Below are 22854 nucleotides of genomic sequence, written 5' to 3' on the forward strand. Positions count from 1 at the left end.
TTGGTTTGTCATGATCGGATTTATTTTTTATTTTTTCTGGGCATAGCCCCCCATACCAGGCCACCCCCTCCCCAGTGGGGCACACCTAGAATGTCACGTAGGGCGGGTGTGTGTGTGTTCATTCTTCAAGAGCAGGAGAAATGAGTCTTTGTGGGGAGGGGGCAGTCCCCTTGCATCTTTCCCCTACGCACCCCAGAAGCACAAATGTGACCGACACCTCCCCAAAACCAGAAGCGGGGGAGGCAAGCTCTGTAGGAAGTACAAGTAGATGGGGGTTGGGGAGGGGGCGAAACGGGAAAAAAGTGCTTAGTAACCCCCTTGATGCAGTTCCTCTGGTGGGATGAGTCCATCAGTTACAAGTCCTAATGCTGAGGTTCAAAAGAGTCCGTAGAAGGATTCCAAGAAAAGGAGTACGTGCGTTAAGAGAGAAAAAGAGAAACAGAGAGAGAGAGGAGGAGAGACGTCTGTACGCTCCCCCATCTGTCCCCTCCCCCCCAAAAAAAATGTCTACTCGTGTACATCCCAGATCTCAGAGAGAAGCGGCGGAAGTTTCTTGTCTTGAAGACGCAAAGCGAAGACCTGCTCAGAGTGCACGCTGCTCAAGGTCCGTAGGCTGACCAGTTTCATCAACATGCGCGGAAACATCAGGTGGTCCTGAAAAAGCCAGAGGAGGGGGAAACACGAGGGTTGGTCAGGCACCCCGCCACTCACGTTTGCTATTGGAAGGGCTATCTAAGACACCTAGTGGCTGGAGATATAATAGGGACACCGAGGTCCAGCTCTGAGGGCCTTCTGGCTGTTCCCTCACTGCGAGAAGTGAGGTTACAGGGAACCAGGCAGAGGACCTTCTCGGTGGTGGCGCCCTCCCATCAGATGTCAAGGAAATAAACAACTACCTGACTTTTAGAAGACATCTGAAGGCAGCCCTGTTTAGGGTAAAAATAAAAAAAATCCTTCCAGTAGCACCTTAAAGACCAACTAAGTTAGTTCTTGGTATGAGCTTTCGTGTGCTTCCGATCTGTAACTGTTTAGGGTAGTTTTTAATGTTTGATGTTTTATCGTGTTTTTGATGTTCTGTTGGGAGCCGCCCAGAGTGTCTGGGGAAACCCAGCCAGATGGGTGGGGTGTAAATAAATAATAATAATAATAATAATAATAATAATAATAATAATAATAATAATTATTATTATTATTATTATTATTATTTCAGGTTCATTCCCCCTCAGGCAGGGCTTAGAAAAGCTCCCTTCTGGAACCCTTGAGAGCTGACGCCGGTCAGAATAGACAGTACAGTGGTACCTCAGGTTAAGTACTTAATTCGTTCCGGAGGTCCGTTCTTAACCTGAAACTGTTCTTAACCTAAAGCACCACTTTAGCTAATGGGGCCTCCTGCTGCTGCCGCGCTGCCGGAGCACAATTTCTGTTCTCATCCTGAAGCAAAGTTCTTAACCTGAGGTACTATTTCTGGGTTAGCGGAGTCTGTAACCTGAAGCGTATGTAACCTGAAGCGTATGTAGCCCGAGGTACCACTGTACTCAGCTAAATGGACCAGTGCATCAAGGCAGCTCCTCCTCCTATTCCCCTGTAACCTCAATTTTAGGGCCCAATGCTATTTTCCATTCCTTACTATTCCTTTTCTCTGGTTTCTTTCTTCCCACTGTGCAGGAGACGTAAAGGTTTCAGGATTAGGACTCTCTCTTGAACCCAGCAGGGGAACTAGCGGGTGTCTCACCAGCGCTTGGCCGCAGCCCAAGTACAAATTCTGTGAGGCGTCCAAATATTTTTTGCCTCTTCGCCTGCTCAAACGATTTCCCATCACAGCGACTTCACCACCCACCCTGCGCATTCATTGCCCCACTCCCCCACGCCCCCCGGACACCTGTGGGCGGTGGAGGCGGATATAAGAGCTGAGAGCCTCGATGTAGGGCTGTTGCAGAGCTTCCACCAGGCCGTGGTCCTGCACGTTGGGCCGGTCGGCTGAGAAGATGTTGATAGCGATGAGGAGGGCGTATTCGGCATCGTCCAGCTGCAGCTGCCGCATGGCCCGAGAGAACTCGAAGATGGGGTTGATGAACTCCACCTGCAGACCTGATGGTAAAACGAGGAGGAAGGAAACAGAAGCTGGAGTGTCAGGGAAAGAGAACTCACCTCACTCATGCCCACACAGAGACATATATTGTCCTCTGGTTTCACCAGGCCAAATTAGGCCCACCACTCGTCCCCAATTCGCCTGCAAAGCCATTCTGACTGAGCCACAGCCCCCTGGTCTATAGCTGATGTCACCGTCAGGTGTGAGGCAGGTAAAGACATGACTGGGACTAAAGGCGGTGTTGTTGTTGTTGTTGATTAAATTTGTACACTGCCCTTCATCCATAGATCGCAGGGCAGTTCACCACATAAAATTACAATATAAAAAACACGAAATATATACAAGAATAACAAAAACAAACCAATACAGTGTAACCTCGGTTTTCGAACGCAACCCGTTCCGGAAATCCGTTCAACTTCCGAAACGTTTGAAAACCAAGGATCAAAGGCTGTCAGCAAGTTCAATGGGGAAAATTGAGAAACGTGCTTTGGAAGCTGTTCAAAAATGGAAGCATTCGCTTCCAGGTTTTCGGCGTTTGGCTTGTGAAACGTTTGGCAGCCGAGACGTTCGAAAACTGAGTTTTGACTGTAACCCCCTCTCCCACAACACATTTAAAAGAGCATGGGTTGTCAATCAGGGCCTGTATACCTGAAGGGGCATCTCTACCCCCATCGTTCAGCCCAGACACGGAGATCTAGCTCTGAGGGCCTTCTGCCTGGTTCCCTCACGGCAAGAAGTGAAGCTACAGGGAACCCAGCCAGATGGGTGGGGTAGGAATAAGAAGGCGAAGGAGGAGGAGGAGAAGGAGAAGGAGAAGGCCTGCCTGAAGAGGAATGCTTTTGCCTGGCGCCTTAAGGTGTACAGTCGTACCTTGGAAGTTGAACGGAATCCATTCCGGAAGTCCGCTTGACTTCCAAAACATTTGGAAACCAAACTGTGGCTTCTGATTGGAAGCTGTGGAAGCCCCGTTGGACGTTCAGCTTCCAAAAATACTTCACAAACCAGAACAGTCACTTCCAGGTTTGTAGCATTCAGGAGCCAAAACATTCGACTTGCAAGGCGTTTGGGATCCAAGGTACGACTGCATAATGAAGGCGCCAGCTGAACCTCCCTGGGGAGAGCATTCCACAAATGGGAGCCACTGCAGAAAAGGCACTGCTGATCAGCAGCACCCGAAAAGCCCTGCACAAAGTCCCGAGCATGGCACTTTGCTGGCTCTGGGATAAAGAAAAGCAGTAGTAAGGGAAGCGCCTCACAGAGCTACAATTCCTAGAGTTCCCTGGGATTGGTGGTTAAACCACTCTAGGAATTGTAGCTCTGTGAGGGGAGTAGAGGGTCTCCGAACAACTCTCAGGACTAGACTTCCCAGGATTCCTTGGGGAGAGACTGTTTAAAGTAGTATGATACTGCTTTAAATGTATAGTGCAGATGAAGCCAGACTTGTGCCTGGGAAACACCTGGGAAAGCAGTGCAAGCAAATCCTTGCCAGAAACAAACTACAAGCAGAGACAGGAAACATGGAGATTGTGAAGCCATATTTACATATTTGTTTCCCTCTGGCAGAAAAGGACCTCCTCAGAGTGTGATGCATAACAAACTGCACATTGAACAGGCAGAACAGAGAGAAGCCCAGCCAGAGGGTCTGAGATAGACACACCCTTTATTTGCTTTAAAAAAATACAAAATACGAGATGAACTCAAATCAACCCTAGTAAGGAAACCGACTGGATTCCAGATCTCTTAGTGGTACTGCCCCCTTGTCAGGCTCACTGCTGCAGAAAGAAAGAAGGCTAAAAAGGAATGTAAACTCTTGTCAGACATGCCATGGCAACACAGCCATCCTTAGGCTGTCCTTTCACCTGACTTGCAAGTAGATAATTGTTGATATGCAAAGGAATTAATGGTGTGAATCACCTGAAAAGCAGACCAACTCTTGATGCTCCAGGCCAGACAAATGTGTAACCTTGAATGCATATGAAAATCCTCAAACTGCCTTCTTAGAAAAACAAAAGAAGTCCCACTGCCCCCCACCCATACAAAAAAACCCTTCAACTTTCAAATCTACCCCAAAAAACTGAAAGAAGAAAAAATGCACCTGCTACCTTTCCATTCAAGATATGACTTCTGTACTTGGGCAGAGTCTGCCAAAGCTTTGCTAATCTCACTGCAAAATCAGTGCTAGCAAGGAGATTCTTTTGGGAGGGGAGCTGCAACTCTGTTCAGACATGCTGGGTGCTGCGATGCCCTGTCATTTCCACATCTAGCGAGAGGAATGAGCCTTGTGTGTGGCAAGAGCCTGGGTGAGGCAACTGCTGGGGTTCCCCAATCCCTCGCTGTGCTTATTTATGACCCCCTGGCAAGGTAAAAACAAGGGCAAAAAGCAAAAGGTGCAACATACTTTTCTTTAGAAAGAAGCTCTTTCTTGAGCAGAGGCAGCTGTTCTGGAGAGAGCTTGACACAGCAACACACAAAAACAGAATTTGTCGGTGTGAGCTTAATCTGACCTGAGGTCTGGGTGTGTCCTTTATCTGTGAAGTAGGACAGAAACGCTTACATACAGCCTCAAAAGGTATTGATCTTCCTTCCTGGTTCTTGGTATTCTTCTGGCCTGCCACTCCAAGGGGAAGAATTTTCTGGAAGGAGCCCCTCACAGCCCACACAGACCTTCTCTCCTCTCCTTTCCCACCTCACCTGCACGGTGAAAGTCGTCCTTGCTGTAGGTGAAATCCTTAAGAAACGTGATACACTGGGTCTCGTGGTTGTAGCGTCTTGCCGTCTCCAAAAGCATGATCTGTGGAGGCAGGGCAGGGGGTGAAGTTGTACCCCTCTCTTGGGAAAAAACTGTCCAGCGTACATGGTACAGACATATATGGTCTAACTGACTAGGCCACATAAGTTCCAGGCACCTTTCCCCCCCCTTTCCTGCCCTAAGTTAAACCCATTCTCTTCCTTCCTTCATCGTTTCCCACATTTCTGACAGAAAGCCAGTGTGATGAAGTGGCGAGAGCAGCCTTTCTCAACCTTGTGTCCTCAGATGTTCTTGAACTACAACACCCATCATCCATGACCGCTGGTCTTTCCAGCTAGGGATGATGGGAGTTGTAGTCCAACAACCACCTGGGATCCCAAAGTAGAGTCAGTTCCCTGGTAAGTGGGATTGATGGTTAAACTGCTCTTGAGAACTGTAGCTCTGTGAGGGGAATGGAGGTCTCCTAACAACCCTCAGCACCCTTTACAAACTACAGCTCCCAGAATCCTATGCGGGAAGCCATGACTTTTGCAAGTGGTATCATAGTCCCTTCAAGGTAAGGTGTGAAGGTGGCTTGAGTTAGTGAAACTTTGGTCCCATTTATTTCAGTGGGAACTACGTTAGTAATGACTTGATTTTAATTGATTCAATGGGACCTGTGTTCCACCATCTCAGTCTGGAATCAACACAATAAGAACAGTGGAAATATATATGAAACACAAACAATGATTCACACTGGCGGCGTTAGACCACTGTTTAGCATGGCAATCCTCTAGTGCAGATGCAAGGAGTTGGGAAGCTCCTGTTTTTCACAGCTACAGTTTATTGTGCCATCCTAACCCTATATTGTGGTTAATGTTAACTACAGTTTGAATCTGGCTTCTTTCAAACAAATCGAAATTATTATTCATTACAGTGCTACCTCGGGTTACATACGCTTCAGGTTACAGACTCTGTTAACCCAGAAATAGTACCTCAGGTTAAGAACTTTGCTTCAGGATGAGAACAGAAATCGTGCTCCGGCGGCACGGTGGCAGCGGGAGGCCCCATTAGCTAAAGCGGTGCTTCAGGTTAAGAACAGTTTCAGGTTAAGTACGGACCTCCGGAATTAATTAAGTACTTAACCTGAGGTACTACTGTACTGTTTGGGCCAGCATGACACTGTGGTTTAGCAAAAGCAGAAGCAATGGCTTCTAAACTCCTCTTTGTGGCTGTTCCGGAGGAGGAGGGGTGAAGGGGGACCTCATAGATTCCAGATCCAGTGAAGTTTATCCTTGTCATGCTAAACTATGGTTTAGTGCAAATCTAGATCCAGGAATTCTGTTCCCACAATAACTTTAAGACATTCACTGAGCCGGTAAACACATGTGGGGACTGTACCACTTCAGATTCATTGGACTGAATTGTGCTCCACCAAAATAAAAAAAATAAAATAAATCAGTGCATTTGGAAAGCTAACATTTTAGCGCTAAGACAGAACCATTCTCCCTGAAATGCTGGCTTTCGACGCCCACCTCCACCCCCGGATTCAGTCACGTGAGCATACCAACCTACATCATGCTAAATCTAAAACCATCACCAGTGAGAAATCCAGCCTCTTGTTTTGCGCTCATTTTTCTCCCACACACTGCAATTACCCTCAAGTTGCTTTCACAGTAGAATTTCAGGCCTTGTTTGTCTCTGGAAGCAGCAGGCCTGCTGCCACTGGATTAGGAATAAAGGAGACTGCTGCATATATTTGAAGGAGCGTCTCCACCCGCATCGTTCTACCTGGACACTGAGGTCCAGTGCCGAGGGCCTTCTGGCGGTTCCCTCGCCGCAAGAAGCCAAGTTACAGGGAACCAGGCAGAGGGCCTTCTCGGTAGTGGTGCCCGCCCTGTGGAACGCCTTCAACCAGATGTCAAAGAGATCAACAACTACCAAACTTTTAGAAGACATCTGAAGGCAGCCCTGTTTAGGGAAGCTTTTAATGTTAGATGTATTACTGTATTTTAATATTTGGTTGGAAGCCGCCCAGAGTGGCTGGGGAAGCCCAGCCAGATGAGCGGGGTATAAATAATAAATTACTACTACTACTACTACTACTACTACTACTACTACTATTATTATTATATATTAAAAGCAGAAGATTTGTCCCCATAGCATCTTGTTGGATTGCAGTGACTCTCCAGGGTTTAAGTCAGGAAACTCATTCACACAATCGATTAAGCCGCCCTTTTTACCGGCAAATGCCGGGAACTGAAGCTGCAGACTTTGGCATTAAAATCACTGGCTCCCCTACCAAGATTCTACTTCCTGGTTCTTCACTGCTGTGGGATCTGCCGGTTCTTCCAAGCCTCTTTAGCTAGGTAAAGAGAACCACAACTTCCAGGACCAGAAGCAATGTTTCTATCTGGCTTCAGATGCTAATGCTGCAGTCCTGACTCCACTTACCTGGGAGCAGACCCCAGTGAATTCAGCAGGACTTACTTCTGAGCAGATACGGTTAGGATCGCAGCCATATAATTTGTAAGCGACGAGTCGGGAGAAGCAGGAGACGCTCTACCCCCGCTCTTGCTCACCTCGATGGTGGAGGCTTTGAGCAGCGCAATCTGGTCCTCCCGCGACAGCTGTAGGAAGCCAGGAACCTGCTTGGCAAAGTCCACAATCTCCTGCACCGAGATGATGGCCAGCTCTGTGAAATGGGCGAAGCGCTGTTGCCGTGCTTCTCGGCTGTTGGGATCGCTGCCCATAGGCCAGGGCTGGTGAGTAGCAGGCAGACAGGCAGGGGCAGGAGGAGAAACATGGAAGGAGAGAGAAGGAGAAAAATGAGGTCGGTTCAGGGCAGGAGACCCTTAACAATGCACAGGTTTCACCGATGCAATCCTAAGCCTTACCCCCAAACTGCTCTCCAAATCTCTCACCTCTATGATCGACAAGGGGGGTGGGAATCAAGAAGACAAGAGCCTGGATCCCTTCCAAACAAGATCCAGAAACCCATCCTCTCCAACTCTCCCCTGGTTATTCTTCTTAACCACCAGGATTACCATGACTCTCCCCACACATCCAGCAAAATGTACCCATTCTGAGTACATTGAACAGGGCCTGGATAGCTCAGCTGGTTAGAGCGTGGCGCTGATAACGTCAAGGCTGCCGGTTCAATACCCATAAGGAACAGCTGCATATTCCTGCACCGCAGAGGTTTGGACAAGATGATCTAGAGTTCTATGATTTTATGATTCTTGAGTCAAGAAAACATCTTTTGTGATGGGGGGTGGCGGCAGAGGAAGAGGATTGAAATGGGAGGGAAATCAGGGGTAAAAACAGATTAAACAAACTTAAACATCCTGGCTCCAAGGACCCCCAAAATTATGTGAGATGTTCTATATGTCTAGTAAGCTCAGGTGTGAGTCAATGTTAAACACGGCACTTGCTGTGTACATCACTTGTTTAACTAACCTATCAAGGCAGATTGAGCAGGGCAGGCCAATTCAAGGTTTGTTTTTGTTTCTTGTTATCAGGATAAATAAGCATCTTGGTTCAAGATAGGAAATAGGGATACTGGTCTGGTTCAGTAGTCGGGCCCGTCTCTGAAGGACATGCCTTTTACAGTGGTACCTCGGGTTACATATGCTTCAGGTTACATACATTTCAGGTTACAGACTCCGCTAACCCATAAATATTACCTCAGGTTAAGAACTTTGCTTCAGGATGAGAACAGAAATCGTGCGGTGGCAGCGGGAGGCCCCATTAATGAAAGTGGTGCTTCAGGTTAAGAACAGTTTCAGGTTAAGAACGGACCCCGGAACGAATTAAGTACTTAACCCGAGGTACCACTGTATTCCCATTTGAACACGTTTATTTGTGTTGTGTTGGGGTAAGGAAGACCAGCTACAGAGCCCATTCCGATGTCTCTAGAACCAGTGAAAATGGGTGCGGAAGTTGACATGTTTGCCACATGCTCCTGCATCCATCCTTTAACGAAGGATGACGTGTTCCTGAGCCCAGATCCGCCCCCCTTGAAACTCACAGCCCTGCTCCCATTGCCAGAAGGCTTCCCCACCCTGACAGCCCTCTCCACTTTCTTTGCAAAAGTACGGGGCAGAAAGGGCTGCTGGGAAACAGAGAAGTGTCTGCTTCTCATTCTCTCCCCCCCCCCAACTCTTTTATAAGCTTGCTTTGGTGCAGGCAATTTAAAAGTACCAGTCATCATGTGTTGGGGAGCAATGAGGGGGCGGGAGTCTGCCCTGGGACAGGCGACGGGATTTGCAGGGAAGAATGCATTGTAGTTGGAGCTGGAAAAGGGGAAACAATTGGGGAAAGGGGGACATTCCACAGACAGGGTGTACGGGAGCATCTGGGAGATGGGCGGCAGCCTTAGAAATAAAACCACAGAAGTTACAAGCCAGCAATGTATAGATGTTTGTTGCTGCACTTCCATGCTGACTGTGGAGAAGAAGAAACCGCCAGCTCAGCAACCGGCATGGAAATGCAGGCGACTAGTCTCTTAGCAGGCTGGTTAAAAATAAAATAAAAGAATTGGCTTTCCACCAAGCTGACTAGTGGAGCAGGGAGGAATAGAGTGATTCATCCCCTTTCTTTCAGCCTGCTAAATTTCTTTTTTATACTTTTCAGGTTTATACGTTTCACTGATTTTACAATCATTTTGACATTTCAAAACTTGACTTCCTTCCCCCTCTTTCTGCAGTTCCTTAAATTTATTTTTAATACCTTTTGCATATCCAAATTAACTTCATTTGCTCATTTCTTCATCCTCTTTAAATATACAGTCATACCTCTTGTTACGTTTGCTTCAGGTTAAATCTTTTCAGGTTGCGTCCCGCAGCAACCCGGAAGTACCGGAAAGGGTTATTTCTGGGTTTCACCGCTTGCGCATGTGCAGACGCTCAAAATGACGTCACGCGCATGCGCAGAAGTGGCGAATCGCGGCACGCACAGATGCGGGTTGCGTTCTGCTCATGTTGCGAACGGCGCTCCGGAACGGATCCCTTTCGCAACCAGAGGCACCACTGTATACCCCTAAGAAACTGCAGGTTATCACAATACTGTCATCCTGCCAGTGTTCTTATCTGTTTACAATTTATCTGCAAATATTCAATAAACCAATTCCATTCTTTTTATAAAAAGTTTGTTATCTTGATTTCTTATTCTTCTGGTAAGAGTTGCCATTTCTGCACATTCCACAAGTTTTTGTATCCATTTTTCCTTTGCTGGGACCAGTCTGCTAAATTTCTGGGCTGGCTGGGGAGAAAGAGACTTGCCTTGTGCTGCAGAAAGCACAGAAACAATGAGGTGATGGGAGTCATTCTCATGCACCTGCATGGGAATTTGTGGCAACCAGGCAAGTTGTAGAATACAAGCCTTGTCTATGGGAAGGCACATGCATATGGAGAAAGGGATCCTTATAGCCAGGGATCAGTGTGGGCATGTATGCGTGACAGGAAGCATGAAATGCAGCTTTGAGTGCTTATATAGTCATACCTCGGGTTACAGACACTTTAGGTTGCATTTTTTTGGGTTACGGACCGCCGAAACCTGGAAGTACCGGAATGGGTTACTTCCGGGTTTCGGCAGTCGCGCATGCACAGAAGCACCGAATCGCAACCCGCGCGTGCGCAGACACACGGATCACGTTCACAACTCAAGCGTCCACTGTACTGCCCCTGTCCTCTCAATTTATGAAGGCTTCCGAACTAACCTCAATCTTCCCCTGACTAGTATAAGCGTATAAGCCATGTTCCTGTCCCAGACTGACACAGAGGTTGCATTTGCAAGTTATGGGGATAAGCCACAATGAGCCTCAAATTTGCGTGCTCCCCCATTTTGTCCAGAGTAGCCAAAAGGAGTTGTCCGGAAGCTTTTGCCCCCATTTTAGACTAACTACAGCTTGCAGCGATGTCCAAACAAAGACAAGCCATGGTTAGCCGTAACTATGGTTAGTGGAAACAAAATCTGCTGCAAACCATGGTTTATGAAGTTGGCTTGTTTTCACAGACTATAGTTAAGGCTAACTGCTGTTTAGGGTTTAAATATAACACTAAACGGTGGTTAATCTCCTCTTTGTGGATGTCCCAGAGGATGGTGTGTGTGCGCACACTTCAAGTCCTGTTGCAGCTAGTCCTGAAAACCTCAACTCGTACCCAGGCTTGACCTTAGCCAAAAGGCTGAGAAGCAACCATGGTTTAGTGTTGCATTCAGCTACTGGAAGAAGCCCCTGGAACAGCATATAGCGGCCTCCACTTTCTCAGGACTCTGGGGCTCTCTGGAAGATGCAGTGGGGCTTAGTAGTGTACCTTACAAGGCTTACATGAAGGAGTCAAGTGCAACGTTCAAGGTTTCAAGAGCAGAACCAGGCTAGAAATAATAAAGAAAGGTTCAAGCCCTTCTAAGTCTGGGGTTGGGCCAGGCAAAAGCTACGGCCAGGCAAAGAATCACAGACACCGAGAGACAACAGGACTGCTCAAGGTGCCCCAACTATAAAATTGGAGAAATCGAGAGATATATAGCCGCACTGTCAGCATATCTCTTCTTTCTCGTATCCAAAAATGCAAGAAGGGCTTTTACACTCGCCAGAAGCTCGGCTCTGCCCTCGCCGGTCCTGGAAGGATCCTTTTAAAAAGCCCCATATGCTCAGAGACTTTGCACCTGTTTATTGGCGGATATAGGAAGCCCAGAGCACTTGTTCTTTAGACGTCCCTTTTATGAAGAGGCACATACTGAGACCATTGATCCCTTGCTGGTGAGGCTTGCAGACCTCCCGGAAAAGCAAAAATTTGACCTTTTCCTGTTAGGCAAAGATCATAAGACGGCCCGGATGGTCACCAGATTCTGTGTACAGATCTGTAGGCGCAGACCATCCCTAACTCAAACTAGTTCGTTAAGAAAATCCCCAAACCTGGTTCCATGGGTAACTCTGGGCCATCTCTCTGTGGTAGCTTATCTTAAAGTTTTAAGTGTCTATAAGCTTATCACATTTATAAATTTTAAATTTATTGTTATACATTGTTTTAAATGTTTGTTTTCCTTCTGGGATTGTACCCCCAAGTGTGTTTTATAAGCTGGTCTCTGACCGTAATAAATCTATCTATCTATCTATCTATCTATCTATCTATCTATCTATCTATCTATCTATCTATCTATCATCTATCTATCTAATAAAGTCAGGCATTTCTGGAGCATCAGAGCTGGGACGTGATATGAACAAGAGCTGAACTTCACATAATTTGCACGCCCATACTCCCATTGCTGAAGAATTGGTGCTTTTGAATTATGGTGCTGGAGGAGACTCTTGAGAGTCCCATGGACTGCAAGATCAAACCTCTCCGTTCTTAAGGTAATCAGCCCTGAGGGCTCACTGGAAGGACAAATCCTGAAGCTGAGACTCCAATACTTTGGCCACCTCATGAGAAAAGAAGACTCCCTGGAAAAAACCCTGATGTTAGGAAAGATGGAGGGCACAAGGAGAAGGGGACGACAGAGGATGAGATGGTTGGACAGTGTTCTCGAAGCTACCAGCATGAGTTTGACGAAACTGCGAGAGGAAGTGGAAGACAGGAGTGCCTGGTGTGCTCTGGTCCATGGGGTCACGAAGAGTCTGACATGACTAAACGACTAAACAACAACAACACTCCCATTGCTAATATCGTCTTCGATTACCGTGACTTTGGGCTGGTCACTGAAGCTCCTCTTGTTGCACTGCTGTTGCGCTGCTACCAGCTGCCGGATCATGCCCTCCTGCTGGGGCGTGAGGGGAGCTGGTTCGGGCTGGGGCAAGGAGGGGTCGCAGGGCAGAGGCGGTACTCGAAGAACCTCGCCACCGCCCCCCTCGCCTCCCGACGCCCCTTCTCCCTCCTGCTGTTTACGGATCTTCTTCTTACGGATCTGCTCTTCCGACAAAACACCTAGAGAGAAGGAGAGGGGAGGAGTTATTGAGATCGGGTGGAATCACAGAGAGACATCTCAGTTGTTCCTGCTACATCCCGGTATGCCCCACGGAGGACCTTAAGGTCCATAAATAGCAACACCCTAGAGCTCCCGGGCCCTAAGGAATATGATTAGCCTCAACCAGAGCCAGGGCCTTCTCAACAATAGCTCCGGCCTGGTGGAACGCTGTCTCATGAGACCAGGGCCCTGCGGGATCTGATTTCTTTCCGCAGGGCCTGTAAGACAAGAGTTGTTCCGCCTGGCCTTTGGCTGAGAACCAGTTTGATTCCCTCCCCCTTTCTTTTTTCCTTTCTCCTCCTGTAAAGTGGCTGCATTTTAATGTTGTATTTTAATCTTGTTTTTTAAGTTGTATTTTAATCAACTTGTTTTTATTATTCATTGTTAGCTACCCTGAGCCCGGTCTTGGCTGGGGAGGGCGGGGTATAAATAAAATTTATTATTATTATTAAAAATTATTATTATCAGCATCCCCAATCCTCTGACTCAACCTCTGAAGTCCCTGGCTGTGAAATGCCTCTCTGAACTTTGCCTCCTGCAACCATTACTAACATTTAGACACAATGACGCACCTTCCCTATTTGTCCAACTTTCTAATTAACATGAACTGCCTTTAGAAGTGAGTTATTTTGGTAACCAAATTGCTGGTTTCTGTGTGGCTCAGACTCCAGATCCCATGTGCCCCAGCCAGCATGGCCAATTTTCAGGGATGATGGGAGCCATAGGTGCCCGGTCACCCACAAATTTTCCAAGAGGGGCCGGGCACCCACAAAGTTCCATGTAGCACGCCGCACAGCCTTGGGGATCCCCTGCTGTGGGGGCAAGCCGGCGCACCTGATGGGAGTTGTAGTTTAGCGACATATCTGGAGGGTTACAGATTCCCCCCTCCCTGCTCTGTATTATTTTAAATCAGGCTTTCTCAAACTCGGCCCTCCAGATGTTTTTGGCTTAACTCCCATGATCCCTAGCTAGCAGGACCAGTGGTCAGGGATGAGGGGAACTGTAGTCTCAAAACATCTGGAGGGCCAAATTTGAGGAAGCCTGTTTTAAATCTTTTTTCTTTTTTTTATAAGTTGTTTGTCGCCAGCAGTTTACAGTGGTACCTTGGGTTAAGAACTTAATTTGTTCTGGAGGCCCATTCTTAACCTGAAACTGTTCTTAACTTGAGGTACCACTTTAGCTAATGGAGCCTCCCACTGCCGCTGTGCTGCCACTACACAATTTCTGTTCTCATCCTGAGGTAAAATCCTTAACCCGAGGTACTATTTCTGGGTTAGCAGAGTCTGTAAACTGAAGCGTCTGTAACCTAAGGTTCCACTGTATAATGTATTGCTGGGATCAAGGATCTACAGATGCAATTTCGCTCCAACGAGAGCGCAGCCCCACCCCTTCCCCTGGGCTTAGGAAAGGCAGAGTCTGTGAGGACGGGCTAGTTTCACAACCACAGATGAATGGCAGCAGTTCTCCCTCATGTTGCACTGATCTTCGGAGAGCTGTGGGACTTCTTCCTGCTTTCTGAGCATCTGAGATGTAACACAAGGAAGATGAACTCCCATCTCTCTCCTCAACTGCGGAGGAGGTCAGGGGCTCACTGAACCCCCATCCCACCCCCCAGTTATGTTGGGTGACAGCATTGCGTAATGCCATAAACCCCTGTCTCCCTCTCTCTGGAGGGAACACAAGCAGGGGAGGGTCAGAACAAGAACAAGAGTTGCCAGGAGTTACTGACAACCAGTGCTTGCAATCTTAGCGTCGTATCGAACCAAGTTCTACTCAGAGCAGAAACTACTGAAGTTAATGGACCTAAGTTTGTCACGTGCGCCTTGTTCGCTGTCCAATTAGGCACACAACAGGGCCTTTCAATGGTGGCCCCCTACTTGTGGAATGCCCTCTCTGGTGAGTTGCGCCTGTCTCCATCATTATTCACTTTCGGGAGGAATCTGAAAACATTCCTGTTTACCCAGGCGTTTGGTGGCTGAGGAATACTGTTCCTAGCAACCCCAAGATTGTTGGACGGAAGCACATTTTTAACCATTAACTGCTTTGGGATGTTTTCCAATTGTGATTGTTTTTAGAATGTTTTAATTGTTTTACAATTGAGCATCTGTTTGCCGCCCTGGGCTCCTTGGGGAGGAAAGGTGGGATACAAACCTAATAATAACGCTGATTTACTTGAATGGCTCTGATAATGGCTAAGCTTGGATACAGCCCTTAACCTTAAGGATATCTTAAGTATCACCTCTTCCCATACAAACTGAACCGGACCGTGTGCCAGTCATCTGAGGCCCTTCTCTATGTCCCCCACTGCAGAGAGGTTTGGAGGGTGGCAACAAGAGAACAGGCCTTTTCTGTGGTGGCTCCCTGACTGCGGAATGCTCTCCACAGAGAAGCTCGTCTGGTGCCAGAATTACATGTCTTTAGGGGCCAGGCAAAAACATTCCTCTTTGCCCAGGTCTATGGCTATTAAATAATCTGATGGCCTGTGAAAGTGTGGGGGAAGAGGACTGTTATTATCGTATTTTTCGCTCTATAAGACGCACCTTTTCCCTCCTAAAAAGTAAGGGGAAATGTGTGTGTGTCTTATGGAGTGAATGCAGGCTGTGCGGCTATCGCTGAAGCCAGAACAGCAAGAGGGAGAGCTGCGCAGCAATCCCTCTTGCTGTTCTGGCTTCAGGGATAACCGCGCAAAGCCTCTTCAACAACATTTGATTCAGAATATTTTTTCCCCTTGTTTTCCTCCTCTAAAAACTAGGTGCGTCTTATGGTCAGGTGTGTATTATAGAGCGAAAAATACGGTAACTATTTTATTATTTGTCTGTCTGCCATAATGGTTTTTTATGTTTTTATTACTGATGTTCTGTTGTACATAACCCTGGGATCTTTTGATGAAGGGTGGTATATAAATTGTAATAATAATAATAATAATAATAATAATAATAATCTGGAAGTTGTAAACTACGCTGAAGTCTACAGCAGTGGAAAGGTGGGATATCAAATATTTAAAACAGGGCTGGGGAACCTCTGGCCCTCCAGATTTTGCTGGACTCCAACTCCCATTATCCATGCTGGCTGGGGCTGATGGGAGTTGGAGTCCGGCAGGCTTCCTCCCTGGGCCTGCTTAAAAAAGAAAACAAAGCAAGCCAACAAATTCCATTTTTGCCCCTTTCGCCCAAGCCAGATCTCAGCCGTGCCTCTTCTTGCCGACTACTCACATTCCTCTCGCATGCCCGCCTGCCGGCACTTCTTCAGACGGCACTCCTGGCACTTCCGGCGCATGTACATGTCCATGTGGCACTGCCCGCTGCCCTTGCAGGTATACTGCGCCCCCTTGATGACGCTGCGCCGGAAGAAGCCCTTGCAACCCTCGCAGCTGAGGACGTTGTAGTGGAATCCCGAGGCTTTGTCCCCGCACACGCTGCACACTTCATCACCCAGCATCTTGGGGGCAGGGCCCTTCTTGCGCTTCCGGGTCGGCTCCTCAGCTGCAGGGGGAAGAAAAGTGGCTTAAGAGAAGACTGTGACCCGCCCCCCCCCCGGCTTCTTGGTTATGATGTCCGCATTGGGCACCATGCTATACTATGATCTGGCACAGGAGCAGGGAACCTGTGGCCTTGCAGATGTTGCTCAACTTCTGCTCCCATAAGTCCCTGCCGGCATGGCCAGGGATGATGATGCGAGCTGTAGCCTGGCACCAACTGGAGGGCTGCAGGCTCCCCATTCTTGGTTTATTAATGGAGTTGTGAGCCAGCCTCACCTCCACACAGGCTCACCTGTTGCCTTCCTCCTCCCACATGGATGGAGGGTGGATTTTAAGGACTTTCACTAACCACAGTTTTGTTGTTGTCTGACCCAGGAAACCGTGGTTAACATTAACCAGGCAGAGGGCCTTCTTAGTAGTGGTGGCTTCCCCTGTGGAACACCCTCCCTTCAGATGTCAAGGAAATAAACAACTATCTGACTTTTAGGATATAGTGGTACCTCGGGTTAAGTACTTAATTCGTTCCGGAGGTCCGTACTTAACCTGAAACTGTTCTTAACCTGAAGCACCACTTTAGCTAATGGGGCCTCCTGCTGCCGCCGCGCCGTTGGAGCACGATTTCTGTTCTCATCCTGAAGCAAAGTTCTTAACCTGAAGCACTATTTCTGGGTTAGCGGAGTCTGTAACCTGAAGCGTATGTAACCTGAAGCGTATGTAACCCAAGGTACCACTGTACATCTGAAGGCAGTCCTGTTTAAGGAAGTCTTTTAATGTTTGATGTTTTATCATGTTTTTATTATTCCGCGGGTAGCCGCCCAGAGGGGCTGGGAAAACCCATGTGGATGGGCGGGGTATAAACAATAAAATTATCATTATTTATCATTATTATTGCTATGTTTGGTTCCAACAAGCCAACTTCAGAACCGGAGGCTGAAGTAAAAAGCCGCTGGCATTATTATTTGCTGCCACAGCGATTTTTAAACCCACATTTGTAAAGGCCTTAAGGAACAGCAGGGCCACAGAATCATAGAACTACATAGTTGGAAGGATCATCTCGTCCAACCCCCTGCAATTCAACGCAGGAATCAACAGCCAAAAAAATTCAATTAAAGAAATACAAAGCCGTCTACATTCTTCTCAAACTCACCCGCACTGTGCGTAGAGCTCTCTCCATCGTCTGTGCAAACCACCTCGATTTTCACAGTGCTCTGAGACTCTGGCTTTTCCTTTGACCACTCGTCTTTGACCTGAGAAGCGGGCTCCCCATCTTCTGTGGGTGTGGTGTGTGGTTTTTTTGGGGGGGTGAGAGAAAGAATAGCAATGGAGAATGAGGCAAGGAAGTGAAGAAAAACCAGAGTTATATTGTTTTCTTTAAAAAGCCCATTGTCCATTCAGTAGTAGTGGGCTGTTTGGCGGTGGGGAGGGGTAGGCAAGTGGTAAGTAGGTTTTAGAAAGCGGCTTACCCAGTGGTAACTGAAGTTCATTGGTGCCCGTTTTGGCCATCTCAGGGTGTCAGCCACAGCAGCATTGCATAGCCAGCCCTGGAATCAGGCAGACAAACAGAGGCAGATCAGCCAATTTAAGAAACGGCTATATACCAAGTTAAACCACAGGTCCATCTACCTCAGTGTATTCTGCTCTGACCGACAGCAACTCTCTGGGCTTTCAAGTAGGGGAGATCCCCAGTCCTCCTGAACCAGAGACCTTCTGCACCTCTCTTTAGCAAGAGTTAACCAGCAAAGTTTCACAAAGGTGGTGTAACTCTTGAGCAACCCCCAATTCCCCTCCTCAGAGCTCAAATTTCTCGAGTGGTTTAATACTCAAGTCTCTCTTTATAGGGAATTCTGGGAATTGTATCTGCGGGAGGGGAGGGCAATAGGGGGTCTCCTAACCATTTTCACTCCCCTTAGCAAAACCACAGTTCTCAGAGTTCTTTGTGGGGAAACCCAAGGCTGTTTAATGTGCCACGACACTTTTAAAAACGGATAGTGCCAATGTAGGCTTCCAATGCCTGCTTCCTCATTTCTCCTCCATTTCCATGGAAAAGGGAGAAAAGCAGCATTTCCTCATGTTGCATCTTGGAGGGTCGGGGGCAGGGAGGAGGTGATTTAACTTGATGGGGAAAATTTGGGGGTGCTGCAATTTGGTCCTCCTGCCATTTATTTCTGAAGGGTGGCAAAAGAGCCGTCCAAATACAGCACCTGCTTCCCGTTATCTTCCTACGTTCAAGGAGGGAACGAAGGGCCTCTTCTGGCCTACACCTGCTAGCTCCTATGAGGGCCAACCCAAGGCATTTTGCTGCCTGAAGCGGCACAGGAAATTAAACCAACTTCCATCTCTGAGTCAAAGGCCACAGCAGCCCAAGGCTGGCCAAATTATTAGATACCTGAGGCAGAAAACCCCATAGGGGCTTCTGCCTGGGAGCAAAAAGCACAACAATACATTTGCTACCTTTACATGACATCCAAAAGAAGCCACCTGAGGCCATATTTCTCTGCCCAATGGTAGGGCCAGTCCTATCTCCTGCCATGCTGATGTCCATCACCCATAAATTCAAACTCTGGGTCACCCTACGTACTTTAAAAACCATCGATTCAAGAGGGATTAAAGAAGGTACTTCTGCATTCAACTTCTCCTAAAATGAAGGGAGGGAGGCTGCTGCGTCAAGATGCAAAGACGGCTACTAGTTTAGACAGCTCTAAAAGCGGATTTGCACAAATTCATGGCAAGCAAATTTACTTCTCTGAGCTGTGATGGTTGAATCATGGGCTTCTCAGAGGCAAAGCTCTCCTTACGCTCTTCACACACTTCTGGAGCCTTCTCCCCAAAATGGTCAGCACAACGTCAGAAGGTATATTATTTATAAGGGAAGAGAGGTGATCATTTTGACCTCTCTGTACCCAACAACTATGCAACTTGCCCATCCTTTCGTTCTACTTCTCTTTTCTTAGCTGAGATTAAACGAGTTTGGATTCGGAAAACCTTGGGCTTTTCCGGCTGAGCCAGAGTCCAGCTGAATCGTAAGTCCCTCACTCCATTGCAACTTTGTGAGTCCCCGAAAAGGGGTGTTCCAGAGGCGTTGTGGGGATGAGGCAATGCAAGGAGAGACTTAACGCCTGTTCAACTTGGCCATGCAACCTAAAAGGACCCAATCCTCAACGCCTGAGTCCACACTTGCCTGCTGGCTCAGCTGGCAGCAGCCTCCACCCCAGAGGTTCCTGAACAGAATTTGCAACAGGTTAACTTACACTGGCCTGAGATACACCACCTTTCTATAGTTAGGATTGCTCTGACTGCCTTTTGGTTCCATATTTCCCTGCCCATGAAGTTTCCTCTCTCCTACTGTTTCACTCACATCTTTTACAGCTTTTCACTGATATATACACACACATGTGTGTTCTCTCTGTGACACACACACACACACATTGAAACATTTCCCACCCACTTTTCCCCACGTACAAGGAGAAAATACAGACTTGCCCTTAAAACTCACCTTTCTCCCCACAGTGGGGAAGAGACTCAGCTATTTGACAGCCACATGGCAGGGCTTATGGGGCAGAAGCACAGCAGTGGGGAGGAGGGGCAGTCAGCCAAACAGGGGGCAGGACCTGGGGGCAGGATGCAACCTGAAAGGGAAAGAGGAGACAGGTATCAACATATCCCCCTCATGCTCCCATGCGTTCTACACATGATGGATGAAAGAGGGAAATTCCCTCTTCCTCCTCCAGTTTGACACACTAGCCATTTACATTTTCCGAAAAAAGGGTCATCTGGTCCAACTCCCTGCGATGCGGCAATCTTTTTGCCCAATGTAGGGCTCAAACCCACAACCTTGGGATTGAGAGCCTCATGCTATGGGCAATGTTAAACGACGTACACAAAGTTCTGAGCTAGCTATGGAGATCCCGACAATCTCAAGAAATATGCACAAGGCAGGGGTTGCAAATATGGTACATGCCAGCTGTTTCTGAACTACAACTCCCATCATCCCTGCCCACTGGTCATGCTGGCTGAGACTGATCGGAGCCACCTGGAGGGCACAAAGTTGGCTACCCCAGCTGTAAGGAAACTCAGCAATACTATCGCCATCCCCTGTGAGTTCAGAGGTGAGTCAAAATGGCAGAAGAGGGAGGTATGAGTAAATTTAAGGGAATTCCAAGCTTTGCAGAAGTGCAGGAACATCTTTGGGACACGGGTGGTGCTGTGGGTTAAACCACAGAGCCTAGGACTAGCCGATCAGAAGGTTGGTGGTTCGAATCCCCGCGACGGGGTGAGCGCCCGTTTCTCAGTCCCTGCTCCTGCCAACCTAGAAGTTCGAAAGCATGTCAAAGTGCAAGTAGATAAATAGGTACCGCTCTGGGGGGGAAGGTAAATGGCGTTTCCATGCGCTGCTCTGGTTCGCAAGAAGCAGCTTAGTCATGCTGGCCACATGACCCGGAAGCTGTACGCCGGCTCCCTCGGCCAATAAAGCGAGATGAGTGCCGCACCCCCAGAGACAGTCACGACTGGACCTAATGGTTAGGGGTCCCTTTACCTTTACCTTTAGGAACATCTTTAGAAGGGGGAAAAATCACAACAGGCCAACGAAGACTGTGCGTGCTCAATGGCTGCGAAATGCTGACTGGCTGGGGTGTGTTGAAGGGACAAATGTTGGGGTGAGGGCGTTCAATTTATTATCCTGGAAGATAGCCGACATCCTGGACAAAAGTTGTACTTCACACTGCAACACGGTGTTGCAGTTCCCGACTTATTCCTTCCAACCCACACCCAGTATTCCAGATGGAGGGGGCTTGCGTAAAGCGGCTTTGTGGCAGAGGCAAGACTCGAAGCAGGAACTCCCAGATCCTTTGCTCAGCCTCTTCACCACTGAGCTGCTACTCAGCATGGCATTTTGTTCCAACGCCACAAACCAGAGCAGGTTCCAATTGCCTATAACCCTTGGCATAGCTTTCAAAGGCTCTGCCATTCCCCACAGCAACACTCTGTCTCTCTCCAGGGCCTTTGAGGACTTATAAGGAAATCAGCCCTGAGTGCTCACTGGAAGGACAGATCCTGAAGCTGAGGCTCCAATACTTTGGCCACCTCATGAGAAGAGAAGACTCCCTGGAAAAGACCCTGATGTTGGGAAAGATGGAGGGCACAAGGAGAAGGGGACGACAGAGGACAAGATGGTTGGACAGTGTTCTCAAAGCTACAAACATGAGTTTGACCAAACTGCGGGAGGCAGTGGAAGACAGGAGTGCCTGGTGTGCTCTGGTCCACAGGGTCACGATGAGTTGGACACGACTAGACAACAACAACAACAACAAATTGATGTCTCTTCTTTTCACTTCCTCAGTGTGCTTGCTGGTGGTGGTGGGGTCTCAAACAGGGGCAGGTGGTCTCTTGCAGATCAAACTGAAAAGGCGAAGCCTATTCTCCCCCAGATGCCATTACCCTCCTTGGAAGTGAGGCATCCCCCACCCCTGGGGATAGCTGGGGGGGGGGGGTAAATCTAGTAAATAAAAAGTAGAAATTGTAGGAAGGTTTTGACAGATTTTTCTGAGCGCTTAGGGTCAAAAGAAAGTAAGTCAAAACAACATTCCGAATCTGCTGGGCAGAGCCAGATGATGATGACAGGTGGGTGTCCTGCCGCCCCCTAACATAAATCCCGACTACGCCTATGCCCGAGATCCTTGCTGCGCAAGTGCCATAATTAGGGACCCTCAGCGCTCGCCCCGCTCAGCGAGTCTGCGATCCTAAGTATAAAGCCCCTCTGGACACGGCGGAAGTTGCCTCCGAGCAAACCTTGCAAGCGATGGCGCAGCAAACCGCTGAGATCGACTGCCCGCGCCGAGCCCCCGGGGTGCGGGGGTGGGTGAAAAGGGGGGGTTCTCTCTTCGCCAGATGTTGGCACTTTCTCGCGGGGGAGACCCACGCACTTGCGGGTGTGCGTGTCCGGCGGCCCCGATCCCACCCCCTCCCCACGGATCCGTCCCGGGACCTCGCGGCCACCTCTCGTGCGTCGCAGCCCCGACTTTTACCTGTCTTTTCAGGCTGTCCTGCAACCTCTCCGCTTGGGTATCCAAAAAAAAGTGAAAACACTGTCTCGCACACAGGATCAAGGCGCTTCCGGGAACCCTTGCTAGGCGTCACTTCCCTTTCCAGCCTGGGAAACCACCCCTTCTCCGGCAGGCACCTCCCCACCTTCCCAGCCAGCGCAAGGAGCCGTGGTCTGCGCGCACCGTAATATCCCGGAGAGGGAGAGGAGAGCTCCTCGGGTGCGCAGTAGTATTGGGAGCAAGTCGCAATCCTGAAGGGCCATTGCATATTTTTTCCCCCAATCACGCAGGAAAGCGGCGATTCGGTGGCTCCCTATGATAATGTCGAGGATTTCACGTGGATCCGTCTCCAAAAAACGCTGGCTGTGTAACTGCGCGCACAACATAACCTTGCAAGCGAACGGCTTGCTCCCAAAGAATCCTGGGAAATGTAGTTTGAAGGCGTTGGGATTTGTAGCTCTGGGACGGGGCTAAACTACAGTTCTCAGGATTCAGTGTGTTTTAAATGTGTGCGTGTCCCTTGTTTGTGTAACTGCTTTTTCTCCTCGTAAAACTG

The 22854-nt window shown here is 48.4% G+C and overlaps 2 protein-coding genes across 3 annotated transcripts in view; one reads left to right on the forward strand and one right to left on the reverse strand.

The window, feature by feature from the left end:
- NR1H2 (nuclear receptor subfamily 1 group H member 2) lies at positions 1-22439 on the reverse strand. Of its 2 annotated transcripts, none has more exons than XM_081166631.1 (10): positions 22281-22439; positions 19751-19883; positions 17721-17798; positions 17405-17524; positions 15992-16261; positions 12495-12739; positions 7400-7579; positions 4781-4880; positions 1880-2088; positions 1-654 (listed from the first exon to the last, which is right to left on the reverse strand). In XM_081166631.1, exons 3-10 carry the CDS (start codon positions 17758-17760, stop codon positions 508-510), a joined length of 1311 nt encoding a protein of 436 aa, XP_081022757.1. In that variant the 5' UTR covers positions 17761-17798; positions 19751-19883; positions 22281-22439; the 3' UTR covers positions 1-507. The 2 variants fall into 2 exon arrangements, with proteins under 2 accessions (XP_081022757.1, XP_081022756.1); XM_081166630.1 differs by having other exon boundaries at positions 17405-17527.
- Positions 1-22854, forward strand: part of RUVBL2 (RuvB like AAA ATPase 2) — a 166162-nt gene that overhangs the window by 111485 nt on the left and 31823 nt on the right. The gene's annotated exons all lie outside the window — the stretch shown is intronic.

Source organism: Podarcis bocagei, assembly GCF_964188305.1.
Source record: "Podarcis bocagei genome assembly, chromosome: 13".
Taxonomy (NCBI): Eukaryota; Metazoa; Chordata; class Lepidosauria; order Squamata; family Lacertidae; genus Podarcis; species Podarcis bocagei.